The 21,363-nt window shown below is 31.0% G+C and overlaps 1 protein-coding gene across 1 annotated transcript; it reads right to left on the reverse strand.

The window, feature by feature from the left end:
* Window positions 1–12,023: 12,023 nt before the first annotated feature.
* LOC145140515 (uncharacterized) lies at window positions 12,024–15,008 on the reverse strand. Its single transcript, XM_079073981.1, has one exon. It carries the CDS (start codon window positions 15,006–15,008, stop codon window positions 12,024–12,026), a length of 2,985 nt encoding a protein of 994 aa, XP_078930107.1.
* Between the last annotated feature and the right edge of the window lie 6,355 nt (window positions 15,009–21,363).

Below are 21,363 nucleotides of genomic sequence, written 5' to 3' on the forward strand. Positions count from 1 at the left end.
TCTAGTTACATTAGAAAAAATGTAAAATTGTATGCTAATACATGAAAACGCACATCATTTCTTCGTGAGTAGTTAGTGGAGCGTGCGTGGTTAACCGACACACTAGTGTGGGACTACAAATATGAAATGATGGTACATACTTGATAATTATGGTTGTTTATGGAGAGTGTGTGGTTAACCGTCACGTCAATGTGAGATCATAAACGGCCTTGAGGATGTCATACTGTTTGCATGGTTATTCATATCTTGTTTGTGATTCTTCGCATCCCAGTCTCTAATCGACGATCATAATCTGAGATTAAATATGTCATTGAATAGCTCAATGCATCTAGAAAGATCTAGGAATTTCATAATAGATTGAAAATGGTAAAATGATTTACCAACTTAAAATAAATTTGCGATTAGATTGCGACATCCCTCTTCTTAATTTCGAATTGTATTTTTGGATCCTAGCCGTGAATATTAATTTGGGTTAAAATATTAAGAAATCAATCAACTAAATAAAATCTTATCTCTTATTTTAGATGTCTGGAAATGGTGATCTTCATCCTCCTCCTCCACCACCAACTCACAACTTGACTCTATTGTCGATCCTCTCAAAAGACAAGCTTATTGGTCCAAACCATATGGGTTGGATGTGAACTTTGAAGACGACACTTTGATATAAGAACAAAGAGTATGTTCTTGAGAATCCTGTTCCAGAAATTGATAAAAAAAATGGCTACTCCTGAGGAATTAGTTGAATACAAACAACATGTTGACAATTCTACTAAGGCCGCTTGCCTTATGATTGCAACCATGGCACGTGATCTTCAAAAGTCCTATGCGGACTATTAGTCCTACGAGATGGACTTGGATCTTACTCAAATATTCCACAAGAAAGCAAGGAAATAGCAATATGAAATCGTTAAGGCCCTAATGACATGCAAGCTGATGAAGAGGAATCTATGTGTGCTCATGTGTAGAAGATGCAGAGACACATAGAGAGGTTAGAGAGGCTCAATGTGAATTTTGACAAGGAGCTTGCCATTGACATGGTGCTTAACTCCTATCCAGGTAATTACGATCAATTCATCCTAACTTATAATTTGAATAATACTGAAACGACATTGCTTGCGCTTCATAATCTCTTACAAACTGCTGAAGCTAGAATGAAGAAGTCTCATTAAAATAGTTCTGAAAATTCCCCAGTCATATCTATTCATCAAGGAAAGGGGAAGAAAATGAAGGCCTATTCCCAACCCAAGTGGAAAGGGAAAACCCACATTGGAGAGTCCAGTGGGTCAAAGGGAAAGGTCAACTTCGATGCTCCTCATGTCAATGATCTGAAAGAAGTTGTGTTCTTTCATTATGGCTAAAAGGGACGTTGGAAAAGAAGCTTCCCCAAGTACCTACAAGAAGTGAGAGAAGCAAAGGGCAAGGTGTCTAGCTCTACATCTGGTATGTACTCTATAAAAATCAATAACACTTCAAGAGTTCCACATCACACCCAAGTATACTCTCAAATTGACATGTTCGTTAACCACACAAGATCCATCAACAGATTATAAAGAGAATATGGAATTTTTATGGGTAACATAAGATTCACACTTTATTGATAAAATAGGATTTTGTTTTATACCTCTAATGTCAATACTTTTACCTTGACCATATCCTATCAAACACTTTGGTACCTCGATTTTCAAAATGCAATAAGGAGGTGAGGGTCGTAAGCGCCGAACATATTAAAAACCAACCCCATTAGAAATCATAGAGACCTCATTAAACCTCTACGTTAAAGTGGGCAAGTCTAGTCATGGTAAGACTGACAATGTCAATATTTAAACACACGAGGACGCATGTTGTAAGTTTCTCATATATATATATATATATATATATATATATATATATATATATATATATATATATATAAGAGGTAAATTTATTTATCTTTATAAAAAACAATATTAAATAAATATTCAAATTTAAATATCTTATTTAAATAATACTTATCATATTCTAGATTTAAAACATTTTAAATTTGATAATTATCCACATTTGAATGCCTTCCAATTTGAAATTTGGAAAGAAAACAAGAAACCATAATCCGGCGAGGCCCGCCGCGCTTACAACTATCAGGTTTCTTCAGTTTCTTCAGTTTTGCTTCTTTTTTCAATTCCAATTAAGCTTAACAAATTAAATGGATTAAAAGGTGCAAGTAGTTATGAATCTATGGCTCTGATACCATTGTTGAGTTTTTTATGCATCAATATATTTTATTTATGTAGCAAAAATAATCAAAGATTTACCTAAGTGTACATGCACGATACGATCTAATATTGATACTATTACTGATACCTTATGAAAACAAAAAATATTAAGGAATAATAACATACCTCCTATGTGGCCATTAATCTCCATATTTGAGATCTTGTCCTCTTAAAGGTTACTTGGATGAAATGACCCAAACCCGAATCCTTGTAATGATATCACACCCAATAAAAATAACGAGTGAGATAAAAATAACTAGAAAAATGGTCAATTTCACAAACCTAGGAGGTTAGAAATTATCCACATAGAAAGATGAAGAAGGGTTGTGAAAAAATCAAGTCAATGAGCAAGAAAGTATGAGATCTCTAAGGCCTTATTTATTGTATTGATTCATTCCTATGTTTTATCCTCCATCCCATGTGACACAAGAGGAAATTTCGAAATTCTCCTTAAACATAAGGAGATTTCGTCCAACCCTAATCCCTTAAAAGATTTTGGAATATTCATGATTAACCAATTATTAATTAATTGATATTCAACTGTTTAATAAATTAAACTTTTAATTAATTTTCAAAATATTTTACAACTAGTTTCTAGTTAATTATTAACAATAATAATTAATAAAACAATTCTTCATTTATTTATTCTATTCAACATACCTTATGAAAACAAAAAATATTAAGGAATAATAACATACCTCCTATGTGGCCATTAATCTCCATATTTGAGATATTGTCCTCTTAAAGGTTACTTGGATGAAATGACCCAAACCCGAATCCCTGTAATGATATCACACCCAATAAAAATAACGATTGAGATAAAAATAACTAGAAAAATGGTCAATTTCACAAACCTAGGAGGTTAGAAATTATCCACATAGAAAGATGAAGAAGGGTTGTGAAAAAATCAAGTCAATGAGCAAGAAAGTATGAGATCTCTAAGGCCCTATTTATTGTATTGATTCATTCCTATGTTTTATCCTCCATCCTATGTGACACAAGAGGAAATTTCGAAATTCTCCTTAAACATAAGGAGATTTCGTCCAACCCTAATCCATTAAAAAATTTTGGAATATTCATGATTAACCAATTATTAATTAATTGATATTCAACTGTTTAATAAATTAAACTTTTAATTAATTTTCAAAATATTTTACAATTAGTTTCTAGTTAATTATTAACAATAATAATTAATAAAACAATTCTTCATTTATTTATTCTATTCAATTTTGGTCTTGAGGACAACCCAATAAAAACAATTTCATTATTGAAAATATTATCAATAGTTAATAACCCTGAACACTTTTTTCAACAGAAAGAAAATAAAGATGAACGTTGCCTTCCTTGACCACCGATGTTGGCTACACCTTTGAGGCTTACCACCTTAGCTTCTCTATGATGTTTACCACTCATACCGATCAACCTAGGATAGTAAAATGAATTCATGGGTAAAGGATAGGTTATACGAGAATGTGGCATTTAAATTAGAGTTTCAAATTTTTAATTCCATAATCTTATTACCTCGTCAATTTGTGACAAGTATTTTAAAGTCGGTATAAGTTTTTGTTTGAAAGGGCGATGTCAAACCACCAATATATACGGAAGATATGGACTAGCATTGATCACTTGTATATTGTACATAAAATTTTGCATTCTTAAAATTTTAAGTAACTGTTATCTTAAACTTATAAATTTTCTGTAAGAGTTATATATATATATATATATATATATATATATATATATATATATATATATATATATATATATATATAGGAAGACAAAAAACCTTAAAAAAAACTCTAAAAATCATAAAAATGTATTAAAAAAATACTTACAGATCACAAAACATTTTTTTTGAATTTTTTTTATAAAAAATCGCAGCTTTTTCTTAAAATTCGCTAAAAAAAAATCAATTTTTTTTTTCAAAATTTTTTTCAACGAATTTGTATAGAAAGCTGCGATTTTTTCAAAAACAAATCAAAATTTTTTTTTGTGATCTCTAAGTATTTTTTTATGCAATTTTATGATTTTTAGGGTTTTTTTGTTTTCCAAATAACCCTTCCCTATATATATATATATATATATATATATATATATATATATATATATATATATATATATATATATATATATATATATATAGAAAAGTTCAATAGAGAAACATTATTAATCAAGGAACCAATCCAAAGCGACGAAATTTAAAACGATCAACGGTAAAAACAATGGTTGTAGACTTTTACAATGGACGCACATGCACCGGATTATAACAAAACCTAGGGGTGTTCGTTTGGGTGGATCGGTTTGATCCGATCCAATCAAGTAAATGCAAATGGATTTCTGTTTTCAATACATAGATCCGAATAGTCCAAACTAATTTCAAATTCGATCCGATCCAGCCAAATTACAGTTCGATTGGATCGGTTTTTATAATTCGGTTTTTAAGAGGCAAGACATTTTAAATAATGTATAACTTAAATATTAGCTAACTCTTTAAAAGTAACTACATAAAACTTTTTAGCTATGAACTATAATTTATAAACAACTATTAAGAAAAATAGTTATAGTTTAATATTTCATTGACAATAAACTTTTGATAAGAAGTACATATTAAAGTACTATCTTGGTTGAAAGTTTCTAATATTTAAAAAATAATTTAGTAAATTTTTAAATGATTAAAAATATATACTAAAAATAAATAATAAGTTGTTGTTCGGTGTTTTTGGACTATTCGGTTCTTATTCTATAAACCAAAACGATTCCGAAATCCAAAAATAATAATTCGGTTTAGCTTAAAATCAATCCAAATATCCAAATATCCGAACCAAATAGTCTTATCCAAATTGTCTGATTGGAGAATTCGTTTTAACCGAATAGTGATTAGCCCTAACAAAACTCACTTCTTCTTTTTTCGTTTAAAATTGTTTTTAGGCAATGTTTTTTATCGAGAAAAAAAATCGAATATACCGTTGTTCACGATTTTTCGTCCTCTTTCCATAAAAACCCATGATGATATATAAAAAAGAACATTTTTTTTCGAAAAAAACTCACTTCATTTTCTTTGTTGAAAAGTTAAGGTCTATTTTTTTATAAAAAAAATTAATAAATATATCAAAATTCATACTTTTTGGTACTTTTTAAACATAGATTCATATTCATTTATAATAATAATAATAATAATAATAATAATAATAATAAAACGATATTTCAATTCAGATTCACATTGTGAACCTGTTCAGATTCATATTGTGAACATGTTCATATTCACATTGTGAATCTTCTCAGATTCACAGTGTACATAATAGTAAGTCATATTTACAATGTGAATCTGATTTGATCGAACTTTTTCACATTATGAATGTTAAAAATTGAAATATTTACAATTTAGATTCACAATATGAATCTACACTGATCGAGGTTTTTTTTAGTCGGTGTTGATGTTTATTAATAGAGTACAAAAAATCAATATTTTTGGTATAATTAGTTTTTTTTTGATAAAAATAAATCAAATATTGAAAAAACTAACAAAATGAAGTGAGTTTTTTTTCGAAAAAAATTTTCTTTTTTATATATCAACATGGATCTCTGTGAAAAGATGACGAAAAATCAAAAACAACGGTATATTTGTTTTTTTTCGATAAAAAATGTGGCCTAAAAAAATTTTAAACAAAAAAAAGAGGTGGTTTTTTTGTTAAAGAGGTGGATTTTTTGGTATAACCCGATGTGTGTACGTCCAATGTACAAGTATAAATCTATTTCCTTGGCCGTTGATCATTATGATTTCCGACACTCACGATTGGTTCCTTAGTTTCTTGTTAATTATGGTTCTCTATTGAACCTCACCATATATATATATATATATATATATATATATATATATATATATATATATATATATATATATATATATATATATATATATATATATATATATATATATGTTTTTACTAACTATTGTGTGCCCGAATGCACAGATCTGGACCAACGGATGAAATTAATCAATGAACACGATTTGAGAGTGTATGATATTACAATGGGATAACATGTACCATATAATCACACAAATTTTAGTAAAAGGGTATTTTGGACAATTAACTACATTTATAAAAGGAACTTTTTGGATTTTTAGGAATATTTAATTCTCCTAATTTTAAAAATCTGATTTTTTTTAATTAATCAATTTTAATTCCAACGTAATTTGTAGACATAACCGATTTTATTCTGTCAAAATATTATTGAAGATTAACATAATTCTTGAATTCGAGGTTGAAAAATAACAACATTCTAGTATATTCTTATACATCCGAACTTAATTACAAATTCATATATATTCTTACAGACTAAAAGTCTTATACATTTTAATATAATTATACATATTCTAAAAGAATATCAAAAAAATGAATAAAATTCTTAAAAAATAACAACTTTCTTAAAATGTGAGTATGATTAAACTTTATTCATTTTTCAAGTTATTCCTATTAGGTCTTCAACGCATTCTTCCGGTCATTCCTATCACAAATACAACAAAAACTAATAATGGTTAAAAACATGTTATTTGCAATTAACTATCACTTTATATATTCTGGTAGAATACATAGAATACATTATGGCAGAATATATAGATTTTATTCTTGCAGAATATATTCTGACAAAATAAACATAGAATACATTCAAAAGTATCGTATTTACTGCTAATATAATTTTGGATTCCAAATATACAATAAGGAGGGACAATAGAAATTGGAATTCAAAATCACAAATTGAACCAAAATAATACACAGACAAATGAATTACCTTTTTGAACAATTTTCTCGAACAGATGAGTAGCTTTCACCAAGCTATGTTGGCATATGATAAACATTTACTATGTTGGTATATGAAATCAAACAAAATTAATTCACTGTGTTGGCATATGAAATCAACCCCATCAGTATATACACAATATGGTATGAATTAGTGATGTAAACAGATCTAACTTGTGAGAAGAATGAAATTTGAAACCCTAGATTTACCTATGAATTGCTGTCACAACTAGCATTTTTAGCTAGGAAATTTTGTCCTCATGTAAACATCAACTATTGTAAGACTTGTGCTAGCATGTTAAAGTTTAAATTATGGTTCCTAATAAACCATGTATTGTTATAATGCAAAACATATATGTATCTCGAATCTCTCCCAAATCTCTCCATGTACCTCAAATCTCTCTCAAATCTCCCTATGTAGTTTCCTTGGTTAAAAACCAACTCAAAACGAAAGGAGAAAAACTTGAAAGAGCAAGCCCAGTTCGGAACCCCCCTTAAGTGACTCCGGAACCCTTTTAGTTCGGAACATTCCTGCTTCGGAACCTTCTGTTGACTTTGGAATGTGAAGAGCGACTTTGGACCTCCTCAAGAACCGGGCAATCTCGCTCCGGAACTGTCTGGATTCGAAACCTCCTGTTTTGCTTCGGAACTCCGCATGCTCCGGAAGATCTCGCATGTCCCGGACCAAACCCTCTCGGAAGACCAGCCACTCCGGAACCTCTTGAATCCACTCTGGAACCTCTTGAATCCACTCCGGACCTTGAGAAGAACTTCGGAACTCATGGCCTAGCTTCGCACCTTCGGCCCGGACCTGCTGACTTTGCATTTGACTCCGGATTTTTGTCCATTTCAGACCTTTTCTTCATTTTAAGGTATTTTGACGTCGGGAATCCCACCAAACTTGTATTTTTCATAACTTAGACCCCTTAAACCCCTATTTTATGCCAAACTTGAATATTTAAAACATATTTACATAAAATAATATTTAATATTTATAAAAGTATTATATTAAATCATAAAGTGATAAGGGGGTTTGACTTTATGATTTGATGTGATCCCCCATTTCCCATGCAAATCCCAGTAAAACACATATTAACCATAGATAACAAGGCTTTGTCCACCAATAATCCAAGTAAGTGTCAAGTCACTCCCTTATCCTCCCTATTAGAAACGTAAACTACTCTTCCCCATATCCCACTTCTCATATCCATATTTTGTGAACTCCTAAGTATGCTCTCAAACTTATTCAAGATTCAAGTCATATTCCTCCAAAGCAATTACTAGATTCTCGTAAGTACCTCATTTTCTTGACTAGTGATTCTCCACATTATTCTGTAAAATTCATTATATTTACACATAAAATTATGGGTACATATTCTTAGGATATTCTCAAGTTCAAAGAGTTATCAAACCTTTCAAGTGTTAGAACTCGGAAACTCCTTAACACCTCTTCAAATCATCAAACAAGCTAAACCAAGGTGAGCTTCATACCTCTATTTTCGAGTTTTTATTGTTTTTGGGGGAGAACACAAGTCAAAACGTTGTTTAAATCTTGATATATTTGCTTGTTATGCATGTATGCTAAGTTATATGTGCTAAAGTTATGAAAACTCCATGAACTCGAAATCTTGAGCAAATCTCAAAAGTTTGAACCATATTTCACAAAATATGTATAGAAACAAGAACTAGTATGTTACAAAGTAGAAGTCACAAAATTTCTATGACAAAAACCATAATGATTTATTTCAAAAATTGCTTAAACAAGTATTTTGGAAGAAATAGACCATTTTCAACTACTCACATAGTTTGAACCACTTATGACACCTTTTGACAAATATGAGTCTTGTCTGATAAGTTATAAAATGAAGGACCATTTTTGCCAACGTCAATAATATTGGGTCATTTTGACGAGTTTGATTAAAAAGGGATTATTTTCAATGAACGAAAACGAAATATCTAGTCAACGAGTACAACTATTTTTATTTATTTAATAAATAACGAATTACAACGATTTTCACAAACACCTGTTAGTATTCTAGTCAGACGCATCTTCACAGTACCTATATATATATATATATATATATATATATATATATATATATATATATATATATATATATATATATATATATATATATATATATATATATATATATATATATCCACTATCCTAATAAAACAGTACAAATTTGCCAAGTGGCAATTGCTCAGCCCTCTAGAACTTCTTTTCCCGCCTAAAGTTGCTAAGTGAAGTTCCAAAAACACCCTTGTGCCTTTTGATACGCCTTGGCTTTTAAATCTGTCCTAAGCGTCTCTGTTAACTAAGGTACTGATTACTGATTCCTGATTTTAGCAAACCCGATCCTTTTCACGAAGCTAACTGCAAGATATCAGGAAAAAAATAATCTCCAATGTTGAAATCCTCAAAAGTTAAACTCTTGATATCTGTTTGCAATAGAAACGGAGGAGACGGATCAAGGGTTTGCTCATGGTGGTTATGGGTGGTGTTTGTCTTCACCACCACTCACCCCTGACTTCACTGTCATCACCATCTTAGAGTCGTTTCTCTTCTCTCTATAAACCCTTCAGCCCTAAACTCTGCCGCCACCACTGCTACGTTGCTGCTAATATCCTCTGTAATAACCCTTTACACCGTCGTTGTTCTTCTCTTTCAAAACACTGAAACACTGTCGCCGCTTTTTGAAGAAATATCCTCATATAAAGGTAGTTTTTTTCTTGATTTTTTGTTAATTATGTGTGTGATAAAATCGATTGTTAAACATCAAGTTAAAGTTGTGAACATCTACTAAACACCTGCATTATTTGTGTTTTGATATCCCTTTTATTTTCGTTTTCTTTTGGTGTTCTGTTGATTTTCGCTTTTTGATTTCCTATGAATTGCAATAAAAGAAAACGACATGAAGATCAAAAGACAAAACATTGAAACAACGTATTTTAAGTATTTGTGGTATTGAACTATCAATGTTGTTGTCTCAAGACTTTTGAATGTGTTTGTAGCTTCAAGTTTTGAAGGTCATACTGTAATTCATTCGGAAAGTTTAAACAGTAGGTGGTCTAAAAAAACTCCACTTAGAGCCATATTGGTTGTTCAAGAATCTCTACAAAATTAGCAAACTGAAGTTTATCATGACATTTTGTATTTTACTTTTTTCGTATTTTGTATTTTTTAAGACAAGTTTCAAATTTGACAAAATAAACCTTATATTATGGTTTTGTTGATTTACAAACAGACTTACAGCAAATGTTGTTGCTATGACATAAGTCCTTCATTTTGATCCACAACATGTTGATTATTCTTCTACTTGTGCCCTGTTATTAATCATGCGTTGTTATGGTTGTATCATTAAATTAAATTATAACCAAAAACTGTTTATACTTGACATGCTTATTTAATGTATTTGATTAAATTCTTTTAATATAAAATGTTTGTATAATTAAATTAAATTAATTTTTTTTTTAGAATGTGGTTTCTAAAAATGGTGGTTTTTGATGCTTGAATGGTGTTATTACCCATTAAATTCTTTTAATATAAGTTGGATTTATTTAGGTAAACTGTTAATTTAGTCATCGTTGGAGTTTTGGTTTTCTTCTTTTGTTTCATGTGTGTTGTGGTGGGTGTTTGAGTGTGTTTACAATCACCATAACTTGATACTAAAGATAATTCAAAATATTTTTTCCCAAATTCTACAAGTTATTGAGATAGATGAATACAAAAGAGCCTGTAGTTACCAGGTTGTAATCCTCCTGTTGGTTTTTATCTCATCCCAATTAATTGTGAAGAAAATTTTGGTAATGCCCAAAATATCCTTTCAAATGGTAACTCTAAATAGACTGGATCACATATTTTTTTTTGTCGTTACCGCTTCTCTTTTTATTCATTCCCATTGCTTCCACATCGTCTTATTTTTTAAAATCCCAAATTAAGATGAAAGGGTGACTTTTTTATGTGTTCAGCGTTGGAGCGTGTTGGAGCAGGTTGTTCTCTTATAATCATCATAAACTTTTCTACTATAGAGTATATTGATGTTATTGGGTATGAAGATACTTGGATTCAGATGTCCTTGATGTACTGTCAACTCCGTATTGTTAACTTTTTCCACTTTCAAATTAAACATTAAAGAGATGGAAAAAAGAAATAGAGAAGACCAGGTGTTGGAAACTTCCTTGGGCACACCAATACCAATTGATGGAAACTTCGTAGGTTTCGGGACTTGTTCGGGAATCGTTGGTTCTTACTGAGGGGACGTCTATCTTTGTAAATTAATTATTTTTGCAAATATTGGATAAGTAATTATGATTTCTAATTACGAATAATATTTTTCTTTCTCAACCGTGGTTTCCACGGGTTTAAACGTAATATATATATATATATATATATATATATATATATATATATATATATATATATATATATATATATATATATATATATATATATATATATATATATATATATATATATACTACTGGGATACCCGCGCGATGCGGCGACGACGATTGTTCCTTTCGACAAAATGTTTTTAGGCGCCGATTAGTTGTTGTTAGGTGAAAAGTTATCTCAGTGAGGCGGTGCGACTGTAAGTGTATATGATAATAAATAAAAATCATCATGTTTCCAATCTTCCTCCAATACGAGAGTTTGTTCTTTTGTTGTTTAGAAATTTTAAAAGGAATCAAAATATGTTTTCTTTTTTATCAATTCATACAACAAATGTTTATAATCATTTAATGTAAAAGACTTGTTATTTTTAATTTTTTCACAAGAATTATGTAAAAAAGATTTCATCACATTCATAATTAAATGAATAGTTTAATATTGAGGAATGGTTGTATTTCATTGAATTTTTTCAATTAGTTATATATAGAAAATAAAATATTTTTAAGAACACAAATAAATTGAAAAATATCATTACCATTTTAATATATATCGATAAGGTTTATACAAAATTTGATCTTATATATCACGCAGAACTTCTTGATACACCACATTCGATGTGTAGATTCCTCTCCCCTGAAATTCTTTTGTAGGTTTCACTAAGACCTTTGTATTCTCACGTGATATCCCTCTGGAAAGCGCCACATAAAGTTGCCCATGCGAGAATACTGACTCTGGTAGATAAACACCAACGTTTGGAATTGTTTGGCCTTGAGCTTTATTGATTGTCATAGCAAAGCTAAGCCGAATTGGAAACTGTTTTCTTTTCAATTTGAATGGAAACATGTCATCATCAGATGGACAAAGAGGGATTCTTGGTAAAAAAACTCGTTTTCCAGCATGAAGGCCAACCGCTATTTCCGCATCGATCACGTTCATCTGAAAACCTCTACATATCAATCTTGTGCCATTACATAAACCATTCGAAGGATCAATATTCCTTAATAGTATTATAGGGCATCCAGTTTTGAGTCGAAGGTAATGAGGAGGCAAACCACTGATATTTATAGAGTTTAAGAATTCCATCTGATAGAAATTGTTCTTATCATCTTCTGCCTCATCAAAAGTATAGTAAATCCTCTCCTCTCCACAAAACCTATCAATCATTTGATCATTAATTCCATCAACACTTTCATTTTTTGTTGATAGTATCGCCCTGGAAATAATATACTTTGAAGAGCCTCCATTGATGTGCAAAGAAGGAAAGAATGCATTAATTAACTCGTTTTTTGATTTGTCTTGGACGGTGTAAGGAATGCACATATCATCAGGTATTCGGACAAAACTTTCATCGATGGTTTCTTCATCTCCGTTTCCAACTCGTATTAAAAAATCTGAAAACCATGGATCGGCCAGTGCTCTCATATTTATAGTTAAACGTATTTTTTTAATCAAAGACCAAAGAGGTGACATCCTCAAGCTGGGGTCTACAATCTGTGCTCTAGTACCACGTCTGATTACTGGTAACACCTGCCTAAAATCACCTCCCAAGATCATTATCTTTCCACCAAAAGGGAGGCTCACCTTTGTAATGTCTTGCATCGTTCGATCAACCGCCTCTACTGCTTGCCTATTCGCCATTGATGCTTCATCCCATATGATTATTTTGGCCAAACGAAGTAGTTGAGCAACCCCACTTTGCTGATTGATTTTGCACATTGAGTTATTATCAAGATTTATCGGAATCTTAAACCGTGAGTGAGATGTTCTCCCCCCGGGCATATTATTAGTTGCAGCACCAGATGAAGCTGTCGCAAGTGCAATATGACCATGGGAACGAACCTCGGCAAGTAAGGCTTTGTACAAAAATGTTTTTCCAGTTCCACCAGGACCATCTATAAAAAACACACCCGGACGATTATGATTAACGTGGCTCATGATCTCATCATATGCATTTTTTTGGTCGGTATTGAGAGAATCTTTTGCACGAAGGTGTTCATCATCCACAACGATGGAGTACTCCTCTTGGACCTCGCGATAATCTCCAGATTCCACGTTGATGTTTGTATTTACCATAGGAAGATCAAACTCATTGAGATGCTTACCCATAGATTGCAAAATTATAGAGATATCCATAAGAACCATGGTTTGAACTCGCTCAACACTTTCACATTGTCGCATATAATCTTCAGAAAGTGAATTATAGTGGTCATCCCATAACTTGCGAACATCTCCGGGTTCGCAATAAATGAGTATAGTTGCAAATAACCTTCTAAGAGCACCTGGAAATTGATATAATGAAGCCTCAGTAAAACATTGAGATAGGTTATCATCGGTCTCTATTAACCCTCTCTCAAGAGTAGCTTTACGAAATGTTGGATGTAACATGTTGTTCACCATGTAAAGATCTTCAAAGCATGTTGGCCCTCTAACATGTGATAGGAGAACCCGTAGGTAGTATCTCTCTCCTTCGGCAGGGTTAGTAGAAACCAATCGGCCTCTCATTGCTCCTTTTTTCCTTTGGTTCCAACAACGTTTGGTTGCCTTCCATGTAAAGTATCTTGGGAATTCTTTATATATATATTGCCTCGCATTCTCATCCATTTTATTCATGTCAAAAAATGCAGTCAACATTGAACTCTTATCTTTCTCCCTGTCGACAATATCAATCATTGAATCATTATCTGAGAATCTAACCAATTGTTGGTTCGGGAGATGAAGATGCAAAGAGATGACAAAAGGGTGGATTTGAGAAAGTGCAAAGCTAAAAATCCGCCATATTGCCTCAGGGGGTGAGACGTAACGTGCATCTTGATATCTTTTGATCTCATTGATGATGGGTTCCGCTCCATCTTGATCAATGTGGACAACTTGTTTGTCATGTCCCTTGTAAACGTATTTAAAAGCATATTTCACAGATTTTATACTCGAGTAAACCTCGACATTCATGTGGCAATTGAACATCATTAACAACTTTGGGTTATATGGTACCACCCATCTGTTATCAAGTGTATTTCCTCGTACGTTGACCTCTATCCCATTGTTTCTCCTCCTATATAATGGATATGAGTCTTCTCCTTGTGTCGTCGCTTCATTAAATTGTCTAGGATATCTCCACAGACATTGTTTTGGCACTCCTTGCATACATGGACTGGTTGCTCGTAAATGACCACAAGGACCGTGCATCATATGCTTCACAACAATTTCGTGCATTTTGGGATACTTTTTCGGATCGGGAAGTTCAACACACACCATTTTGTCATAATGGTCAACATTTTTCATCTTGTGTTCTGGTCTCATTATCAAGAGGAAATGTGCATGTGGCAAACCACGCTTTTGAAACTCCACTACATAAACATATGCTCGAACCACACCCAGGATATGGTGCTTTAGAAATTGGTCCTTTAGATCCTCTAATTTTGCACGAAACACTCTTGATACAAGGTCTGTTCGGTCTTCTGCACTTTGCCCGGGTTTCAAATCATCAACAATTTCTGGCCAGTTTGGATTACATGTTACTGTAAGGAATATATCAGGCTTTCCGTCATCTTGAACTAACGTCATTGCATCTAAGAACCGTCGTCGCATGTCACGTGGTCCACCGATGAAAGATGCAGGTAAGACTATCTGTTGACCGACTCTACTTGGTTCAACTTCACCGGCATTGACACAGTCAACAATTCTTTGGTAAAGGTCAGATCTTATCTTCTTTTGGTTTAGCTTACAAAAAAGCAAGCGTGAAGTCTCGATCTTTTTATGTAGATATCTACCACAAATTGTTGTAGCAATATTCTTCCCAATAGAATTAAATTTTTAGATGAACGAATCTGGAATTTGTAACAGTAGTACTCACGCATTGTTACGGTATTCCTACCCTTCTTTGAGTTAGCCCCTGCATAAGGGTAATGTTAGAAACATATAAATTTTGTATTTATGTATATTTTTACTAAAATCATTCATTTTCATATTTCAAAAATGTATGTACCTTCTAAATCATCCACAATATTTTCTCCATTACCCACAACTTCATTGATAGACACCCCATCCCTTGTTATTTTTGCATGCCAACCAGACACACCATTAGGAAAGAACAATGGATAAGACAAAGGATCATAACAACCTTCGTAAGGTTGAATTTGTGTACCATAATCAGATCTCCCATATACAACAATGCTTCTTTTATATGTTGTTATGTTGTCATTACCTTCTACCCAAATACCAGCAACCTATATAATTTGTGATTTTAGTATGGTGAATATATAATACGATAAATGATATGATGACTTCAAATTAAGAGAAATAATTATTATATCCAAACCTCAGATGTGGTCGGCCGATTGTATACCCTTTGGTCAAGTTCCACTGATGCGTTCAAAGTGACTCTATAGTTATCGAGAGGTCCTAGCTCACGAAGGCTTCGAAACGTTGTAGCATACGGGTTTGTTGAAAGAACGCCCACCAACACTTGAATGATCTTTCGATCAATATTTGGCCATTGAAGTCTATGTGTAAAGTCGGTTTTGGAATCATAGAAATATAACTGTAAGTACCTAGGTGATCCATCCCTCGGTACTAACTGATCAATTCTGTGATATATTGCTACGTTGGCACGAAATGTATATACTCCAGATTTCATATTGCTCAAATAATCATCCAACTCTACTCCCATGGATGTGAAAGAAAAGTTTGTATTGTAAGCACGTATATTATCTCTAAATATTTTGCTTGCTTCTCTTCTGATGTAAAAAGACGATATAACTCATTTGGGAAGATGCCAACTTTGTTTTCCCACTCATGCAACAAAAGGTAGCGAATTCATGTTTGAATCGTTTGGCTCCACAATGAACACATATATTACTTCCCTCCAAAATAGAATGTACTTCAGGGATACCATCGAAAATAGAATGGTACGGATCCTCTAGAAGAATGTCATCTGGAATTACTTGATTGACATGGACCTCGCTACAACCTCCAACGTCTATAATATATGAAAAAACAACTATTTAAAATGAAAGATAAAAAAGATGTAATTGTTCATTCTAAATAATGATAGATTATACTAAAATTTGTTGTAGAATTAAATTAGGACTAACCATCTAATGTTTGGTGTGTTAACCCCGAATATATTTGGTTGTTTTCCTCAACACATGTAACATGATGTTTGTGAATGACCTCTGCAGTAGCAAATATACTTTCATTGTGTTCTTTGTTGGTGATCTCTTTCAAGCATTCTCCTTTTTTCTTTGTTGCGTTCATAATGCTTTTTGTTAGTATCTTTCCTATTTTGAGCAGCTTTATCCTTACTACGTGGCATAATATTTTCTTTGTCTCTGGCTCGAGTACCATGTGAGGTTGAATGGTTATTTGCAGATAGCATTATTCCACCACTACATTGGTTTTCCAAGTTTTGTAATGGTACCTTTTCTAATTGTTGTTTGGTCTTTAATTCGTACATAATATTCACGATTAGCTTTTTTCCGTTTTTCTGCACTACTTTGGGGTTCCTCACAAATAACAACCTTTTGCTTTTTGTTTTGCGTAAATCATGTTTTCCAATATTCTTTATTGTATTGTTTTCTTCTTTCTGCAATAATATTAATAATACAATCCTTTTTCTTATAAGTTTTTTAGTTCAAATAAAGAAAAAAGGATATATGATTATCATTAATATATTATGCATACCTTTTTCGATTTCTAAAGAAATTTGCGTCAAATCGCCATTTTCATTTTCACTATCTTGGGTCCCCATTTCACACTACAAGTTTATAAAACATAAATAAAAAACATATTATATCTATCAACTCAATACATAAATTTGTTCAATACTTGAATAATATAGATCAAAGATAATAAATTGCAACATAATAAATATATTAAGGTTACAACAACAAAATACCAATAGCTAATATTCTTACATAAACAAACCACCAACAAACGTTCTTAAGTTGTTTATTTTTAAAATTAAAATACATAATTATATCATCCATAAATCGCCCTAATAGCATTTGCTTCTGCCATAACCGGCTCAAATGCAACCCTCGAAATAGATGTAGAATCCAAAAAGTTCATTGGAATTAATTTTTATACATTAATACTTCATATAGATAATAAAAATAATTAATTTGTTAAATGATTTGAACTGATAAGTTTATACTTACTCCCCCCTCGGCTTCGATATTTAACACGAGATACATATATGATTCATTTCTCTTGAATTGATCGTGCGAGTTTAAAAGGTAAGACTTTAGGACCATCATTCAAAATCAGCTGAATTACATAGCCACTATAATAATTTGAAATTTTAATTTTAATAGTACTTATAATGAAACTCTTAATAATAATAATGATAATAATAATATAAAAACTTACGATTAATCTTGAAGAAGTAAATCAATCGCACAGTCATGGTGTAAAAGACGTCCGTCAATAACTTTGCCAACAACATCTAAACACCGTTTGAGTAAAACAAATTTTAGTTATTTTAGAAAAAATGAGTTAAATATTATATTGTAATAACTATTTAACATTTACCGATATTATTTCGTTGACGTGGATTTCTCACCAGAGATTCGATAGACTCAACCAATGGATAAGTCGGAAAATGATTTTCAATGACCGACTCAAGTAGAGTAAATCGGGTAGCTTGGTTGACAATTATGACATATTGATCATCAACAAAGTTGTATCCTTCATACTTCGGGAAATCATCGGGAGTGCAATTGAGTTTAAAATGATTTATAGAATATAAGCGGCCTTCCATACCTTTTTCTAGGTATCTTCCTATTAAAGAGTTAGGCACAACCACCACCATTTTTTCTCTCTAGTTAATAAAAATATTGTTAAAAAATAGTAATAGAAAAACAATTTATATGGTGAAATTAAGCATTATATATATATATATATATATATATATATATATATATATATATATATATATATATATTTCGAACTTACATTTTGGTCAACTACAAGCATAATTAGTCTGTTTTCCCTTGTATCCACCCAAACAAAATCAACCCGAACGCAAGCGAAATTATACCATGCATATGGACTATTGAGTGACCGAAAAGAGTTATCATTGAAATACATATCCATTTTCTACAAAATTTAAAATAAAATGTAAAAGTTAAATAATTGATAATATTATTAATTTAAATACTAAAAAGATTCATAATGTTCCTAACAATAAATATTGTATTTATAATTATTAAAATAAACAATAGAAAATACAAATATATAATATTTCAGACTTTCATTTACAATATTAATTTAAATATTAAAAAGATTCATAATGTTCATAACAATAAATATTGTATTTACAATTATTAAAATAAACAATAGAAAATACAGATATATAATATTTCAGACTTTCATTTACAATGTTAAAGGTTTTGATAAATATAATTTATATCATAAATGCTACAAAATTTGATTCTTCGTTATATTTTAATAACAACATATTAAGCTAAAACCAATAAAAAATAATAACTATTCATATAATATATTTCTGTAAATATTATACTATTAATATCTCTATTTCTTACATTTGGTCTTGTATAAATTTGCATCCACTTTTACATCCATAGCTTTAAACGGTTGATACTTATATTTTAAACGATTTACATTTGTTATAATGAATAAATATAAAAGAAATTATATAGAGTATAACATGTAGCAAAAAAAGATAATGATATGTAAATAAAAGAAACTACATGGTATTATCAAGTTTTACATGTAGGAAACCCTAATACTAAGTTAGAATATAATAGAGTATAACATGTAGCAAAAAAAGATAATTATATTTAAACAAAATGAAACATGTAAATAAAAGAAACTACATAGTATTATCAAGTTTTACATGTAGGAAAAACTAATACCATATTATAATATAATAGAGTAAAACATGTAGCAAAAAAGCATAATGATATTTGAACAAGATGAATAATGTAAATACAAAGACTTCCAATTTACCTCTATTTTGGTCACAAGTCAAAAATAAACACCGGCCTGTATCATAGACATGATTAAAACAAAAATAAGTCGTTAAAAACCAAATCAAATCTAAACAAAATTGTAAGTGTTACTCTAAAATATAAACTAAAAACTTGTTGCTACGTTTAATTTTTGTATATCAAAATACAACAGAAAGAAAAAGGAAGCATACCTCTTTTTTTAAACTGAGCATCTACAATTTGTTTATCAAACAATGAACATATTTATATTGGTTTTACTTTTGGAATCTTTTGTTAGTACTGATTTTGATGGTCTAGAAAATAGTGTTTCAATTAGGCTTTAGGCTATTTGACAGTCTATAAGCATTGTTTTTAAGAGTATAAATTACTGTTTTTGTTTTGACATGCTTTTACCTAATATTTTACTGTTTTTGACTGTCTAATAAACAATATTTTCGACAGTTTGAAAAATACTATTTATGACAACCTATTTACCTACTAATTTACTGTTTTTGACATCTGTTTTACCTATATTGTTGTTTTCACAGTCAACATTACTATTACCAGCAACATTTGTACCTAATAAAAAACTTTACAATCAGAAAAATACTTTTTTGACATGCCATAAATTTGTGTCTAAAATAAACGAAATACCTTTAGTTTTTTTTATTTTATTCGTTATTATAGATTCCTAATTTCACATAAACACAGAAAATATGAAAAATGTACCTTAACTTATAAGATATGCATTAATTTTTTTTATTCTATTATTTAATAAAAAATCCTACTTTCACATTAACACATTTCAAAAACATATAGATAAATTTAGAATGCTATGACAATAAAAAGTGAGAAAATATGATGTTATTATACAAAAATTGTATGATCAATGTTTACAATGCAAGAAATAGAATCATAATTTCAATTTTTGGTTATATTATAATGGAATCAATTAAAATATGATGATATTTCTTATTCCTTACAAGGAAAGGCAAGAAATATCACTTGTCACACCCCCGAACCAGACGGCGGAAACGTCCGAGGGCTCGCGTGACTTAAATTGAAATATCATCACAATGGATATACATGAAACATAACACATTCATCACCAAACATTACATAGTACAACTGGCATTGTTTACATCAAGTACAAGGTTTACATTACATGATTCCAAAATATAAAGTGTTTGGTGATTAGCAACTACAAAAGAAACTTTCAACACACTGGATGCCTCCTTGTCTAACGATTACCTGAGAATACAAGTTATTTTGAAAACGGTCAACATATATAATGTTGGTGAGTTCATAAGTGTGTTTGATATAAAGTAGTTTATGTCATTGGTAAAACCCAGAAAATCCGACATTTTCTGTATCAAAACTTTTCTTGAAAATGTTGTGATGATCCTGTAAGTATATGCGTGAATGATTTCAGAACGTGAATAAATGAGAAGTTTTTGCATTATAGTTTTTGAAAGTACAAATGAGCAAGATTGGTTTCCCCGGAAAACCCGATGTTTTCCGATAAAAAGTTATGATCGTTTTGCATTTTTGAATCTTTACATCGAATGAATATGATTTCCCTTGATTAATGATATCGGATTTCTACGTGAGTCGTTATAACCATGCATGATAATGACTAGTTCGTCTGTCTTGGTGTTCTAATGAACACCGAAATTTGATCTTAAGATTTTGTCACCCTAGGCTGGCCGAGTCTAACTGTAGCGAACAGCTTAGGTGTGGGGGAGTCACCCCCGTATAGATCTATACACAAACTCTCGCTCTCCGTCCAGGAGACTTTGATTACAACTACAGACTACGATCGACACTTATTGGTGTTACCCGTTATTACTCACTCAATCCATATGAATTTGATTAACCTTGATTAATGATCTGATTTTAGTTTACTTGAAGAGAAGGTAAGCCTAACAGACGAGGAGAAGAGGACTAGTAGGCCCTACTAATTGTGT

This window comes from Lactuca virosa, chromosome 9 (assembly GCF_052849685.1).
Source record: "Lactuca virosa cultivar CGN04683 chromosome 9, Lactuca_virosa_CGN04683_v6, whole genome shotgun sequence".
Taxonomy (NCBI): domain Eukaryota; kingdom Viridiplantae; phylum Streptophyta; class Magnoliopsida; order Asterales; family Asteraceae; genus Lactuca; species Lactuca virosa.